Source organism: Agrilus planipennis, unplaced genomic scaffold (genome assembly GCF_000699045.2).
Source record: "Agrilus planipennis isolate EAB-ADULT unplaced genomic scaffold, Apla_2.0 scaffold163, whole genome shotgun sequence".
In the NCBI taxonomy this organism is placed as follows: domain Eukaryota; kingdom Metazoa; phylum Arthropoda; class Insecta; order Coleoptera; family Buprestidae; genus Agrilus; species Agrilus planipennis.
In genome coordinates, this window is record NW_020438898.1 from 19,667 (window position 1) to 24,228 (window position 4,562).

The following is a 4,562-nucleotide window of genomic DNA, read 5'->3' on the forward strand; positions in this document are numbered from 1 at the left end:
ATTGCACTCTGGCGATGCTTTCTTCCATTTCCTTTGTAAACCAGTGTTTTTTCTGGGGCACCTGGACCTTCACCTTCAAAGGTTTACTGCCAGTTACAAGTCTTTTAACATTGATCAGTTTCTTGTGGACGAAATGTCTCGACTGATAAATTTCATTAACAGTAGGCAACGGAAATACGTTTCTTTCAAAAATTGAAAGCACATCGACGATCTCATCAATTGCTCGACAAATATAAACGTAAAAAATCACGTATACATTATGGTCGTAAGCTGTGATTATGTTTTTACGTAAAATTGAAGACCTACTCGACAATGCCTTCCCCGTGCTGCTGTTATCCGTCGATTCAGTCGATTGAACATTTGAACATATGATAATCGATTAAGAAAATTGCATCAGTAGGTACTAAGCGTCAGTATACTGATAGTTAAATGGGTTAAAATTGGTAAAATTTAAGACTTATTAAAACGGCAGTTATTTGGCTAGATAGCTATTAAGTAGTAGGACAATTTTTGTTGAAAATTATTTTTTCTAATCGCTTTAGTTTTCGAGTTATTCGAAGAAAACAACAGAGACTCCAACGGTAGATCAAGCGACGAACCCTATCGATTTAATTTTCGTTTTAACTAAACGCCCGAAGAACCAAGATCAACTTTTTGAAAAAGGTTCTTGCATCACTAGATAACTTATATTAAGTACTAGAAAAGGTATACTTTTATTTTTTTCTGCCCTTAAGGTTATCCAGTCTAAAATTAATGCATCAAACGAGGGCGTTTCTGGATTATTAATAATATGCTTCAGAATTACAGTGACGTCAAATAAACGTTACAAACAGGCACGTACGTAAATAATAATTAATTAAAAAAAATAGAATACTCATACAAAATTAATATCGTAGTCGTAAAATTCTAAACGATAGTAAGGATTTTTATAATTTGCATTTACAATCAGGATTCGTACATTCATTTCCATCTTCTCCACACAAATCGGGCTTCAAGGATCCTGTTCCACTGCTTTTTTTGTCTTTTGTATCGGCGGTGCCAGTCTTCTCGGTAGTGCTGGTTGTACTTGTTAGAAAGGTCTCAGTAGCAGTGCCGATAGTATCACTTTCCTCTGTTACACATTCGTAATGCAAATTTTGGGCGGATGACACGTACTGAACTTTTTCAATATATTCCTCTAAGTCATCCTTTTCGTCGGCGCGTCTGTAGAACTTCTGGACGCTTTTGTCTTTGAAATATTCAAAGTTAACATCCAAAACGCCTCCTTCAACTGTAGAGGTTGATTTTGCCTCTACAGGAGTCTGCCACTGACCAACCGCTTTAATAGTTTCGGGGTAACTTATAGGCTTCTTGGCTTCCCGAGGCTCACGTTGCTGTAATTGTTCTTGGGGATAAAGCAGACTCCATAAGGAGCTCTTAGATTGCACTCTGGCGATGCTTTCTTCCATTTCCTTTGTAAACCAGTGTTTTTTCTGGGGCACCTGGACCTTCACCTTCAAAGGTTTACTGCCAGTTACAAGTCTTTTAACATTGATCAGTTTCTTGTGGACGAAATGTCTCGACTGATAAATTTCATTAACAGTGGGCAATGGAAATACGTTTCTTTCAAAAATTGAAAGCACATCGACGATCTCATCAATTGCTCGACAAATATAAACGTAAAAAATCACGTATACATTATGGTCATAAGCTGTGATGATGTTTTTACGTAAAATTGAAGACCTACTCGACAATGCCTTCCCCGTGCTGCTGTTATCCGTCGATTCAGTCGATTGAACATTTTTCTCTAAAGGAATTTCCGTTGGTAATTCTTCCGCGAAGGGATCAAAATTTTCATTCACCTTATAACCATCATCGACTTCTTTTGGTTCTTTGGCAGCGCCTCCCTTTTTGGACCCCTTGTCAGTCTTGGCACTCCCTTTATCGCTTTTATCCTTTCCTTTCTTCTTATCGCCCTTTCCTCCTTTTCCTTTGCCACCTGGAGGTGGAGTCATGGGAAGATTGTAATAAGTTTTGTACCGCTTTTTGCACTCCTCTAAAGGGATGTCTTTTAGGTTTTCAGGTGGAGGTTTGTCAGTTTTGTACGAAGGCGGAGGTGGTTCTCTAGGTACATGGATCGTATTTTCCACATGCCATTCTGGCATTTTAAAAAACGATTGGACCAAGGATAATCCGGCTGCTCGTTGAAGATTATTCTCTTCTCTAGACGAATGCGTGACGAAATGTCTTTTAGGATCTACGTGAACTATCGATTTGAGCTGTTCAACTTTTTGTTCGATTATATCGAAATATGTACAAAGTATTGCATAAACTCGTCGAAATGTCACCAGATCCTCATTGGTTATAGTTACTTGTCTTTCTAATTTTTCCACTAACCAATTAAAATACTTGGTGTATTTATTCATCTCGGTACTTTGTTCTAGTATTTTGATAAGTGACGGAATATCTTTTGCTGTTTCTTCTTCGTCATTTTCAGGTTCAGTGCCTATCAATACAACATGAGGATGTTCTTCTGCTATTTTGATTTGTTCTTCAGACTGAGGAGGAAATAGCATTTCAAGTTCTTCACTCGTCGTATATTTTTGCAAAATCTTCTTCCTATTCGCTTCCAGTTGATCTTGAAACTTTCCCGCCTTTTCCTCCTCTACTTTCATCCCCATTTCCACATATTCGTCATAGGCTGTAAATATTTTCTTTCGTTCGAGAGCCTCGCATTTTATATCATGATATTTTGCCAGTTTCATCAATTTCGTTAACGATAAATTCCAATACAGTGGATCTGACGATCTACAGACACAATACCAACTAAAAAAGTTAGTAAAAACGGTAAGCCTTTGGACACATACCTTCTCAAGATGTAGTAAAGGTCCTCCAACTGTTCTACAACTTCCTTGTTGTATAAATACCTTACGCGCTTATCACAAGGCGAAAATTCTGTATTAATGGCTTCAAATATTTCCTTCTTGTTGTACGTGTAAACCTGAGCACGACTCGTTTTTCTCCTACGTTTCGGAAATACATATTCCAAACACTCTTCAATTAAACGACTTCTAACATTGTTCGCAATATGCTTTTCAATCTTTTCTTTTTTGTCTTTTTCGTCCCCACGAAACGCTGATGCGTGCATCACAATTACCAACTTCAAACTATCGGAAACGGTGGCAGGTTTAAAACGTAACTGCCATTGTTCGAGGTATATTCCTAGTAGATTCAAAAGGATCATTTCTAAATTTTAAAATAATACGTAACTAAGCCAACAAATAAATACGTATAAAACAATTAATTTTCATCTTTTACCTTCATCGTGCGTCTTAAACGACACAGGAAAATCATAAGTAGCTTCGGGCATTAAAATCTGTTCGTTCTTGTTAAAAAAGAACAACGACTTTACAGGTTTATCGGGAACTATGTCAGCAAACATTTCATATTTAGGATTCGGTATCCAATAATATCTTACAACTACGCATCCCAAATTCTCCATATGAAGATACTGAGTCATCATTTCTTTCTTGGAAAGGTCATAATCAAACAATAAATAAACCTTTCTGGTACCCATAACGTTTGAGCTGGGAGATATATCCAAACCGTTAATTTTTATATGAAATCGTTCACGTGTTGGTTGCGGTTCAACTTCCGGAGATTCGGGTTGAACCGGAGATTGTACCGATTCCGTTATTGTTTCAGTTACAGTTACTTCCTTGACTGTTTCCTGTTTGAAAATATCATGCCAAATGGGCACCGAAGAAACTATTAAATTGTCTAATTCGGGTCTCTGTCTGTCCAACAAATCCCTTGCTATGGTAAATCTGAATAAAATTTAGAAATAGAATCCGAACTTTCGAAAAATGACGGAATTGTACCTCGATCTAGGTAAAACATCTTTCTTTTTCTGTACTTCTGTAGGTATTCGGACATAATCGACGGAAGGTAGCTCGCATTTTTCTAACGGTGTCATCACAGCAAAGTGAGTAGGACCCCGTTGACCTGGAAGCGGTTTTAGATAATGGGGCATTTTCCAGAATCCGGGACAACCCCTTTGTGGATCAGGTTCCGTGTATCTTTTTTCGTAATATTCTCTTAACCGAATTTCGTTCGTTTGACGCAGTTCTTCAAAACTATTCATAAGAAGGTCGCCTGGATCATTCATTCAAAATGGGACACAAAAATTAAGATGTGTAAAAAAGAAAACAACTTTACCCGGTTGTCTATTTAAATTTTTGCAAAGCTTTTCGTGTATCTTTTTTCTTCTTTCCAACCAGACGTTCCAGTTCTTTAACCTGTTGTCTAGCATATGTTCAACTTGCCGGGCCCTCTCTTTAACCGAAATGGCCATTCTACATTTACATTTTTTTCCCGTACATACCGGGCAAATGGAATTAATATCAATGATTTCATCGATATTGGGAAGATCCGTGAAAGACATTTCTTATTTTACAAAGTATTGTACAGTCTGACAACTCTGCTAGACAGATACATAGACAATGACAATTCGTAATCTATTTAGAAAATTTTTTTTTACAGGTTACCACAAAAAAAAACGGGACTTCCGAAAATGGGTAACC

At 37.3% G+C, this 4,562-nt stretch overlaps 1 protein-coding gene across 1 annotated transcript; it reads right to left on the reverse strand.

The window, feature by feature from the left end:
• Positions 1 to 336: 336 nt before the first annotated feature.
• On the reverse strand, positions 337 to 4,507 carry LOC112904048. The gene is made up of 5 exons (XM_025973208.1): positions 4,198 to 4,507; positions 3,861 to 4,134; positions 3,298 to 3,806; positions 2,847 to 3,201; positions 337 to 2,787 (listed from the first exon to the last, which is right to left on the reverse strand). Exons 1-5 carry the CDS (start codon positions 4,421 to 4,423, stop codon positions 927 to 929), a joined length of 3,225 nt encoding a protein of 1,074 aa, XP_025828993.1. The 5' UTR covers positions 4,424 to 4,507; the 3' UTR covers positions 337 to 926.
• Between the last annotated feature and the right edge of the window lie 55 nt (positions 4,508 to 4,562).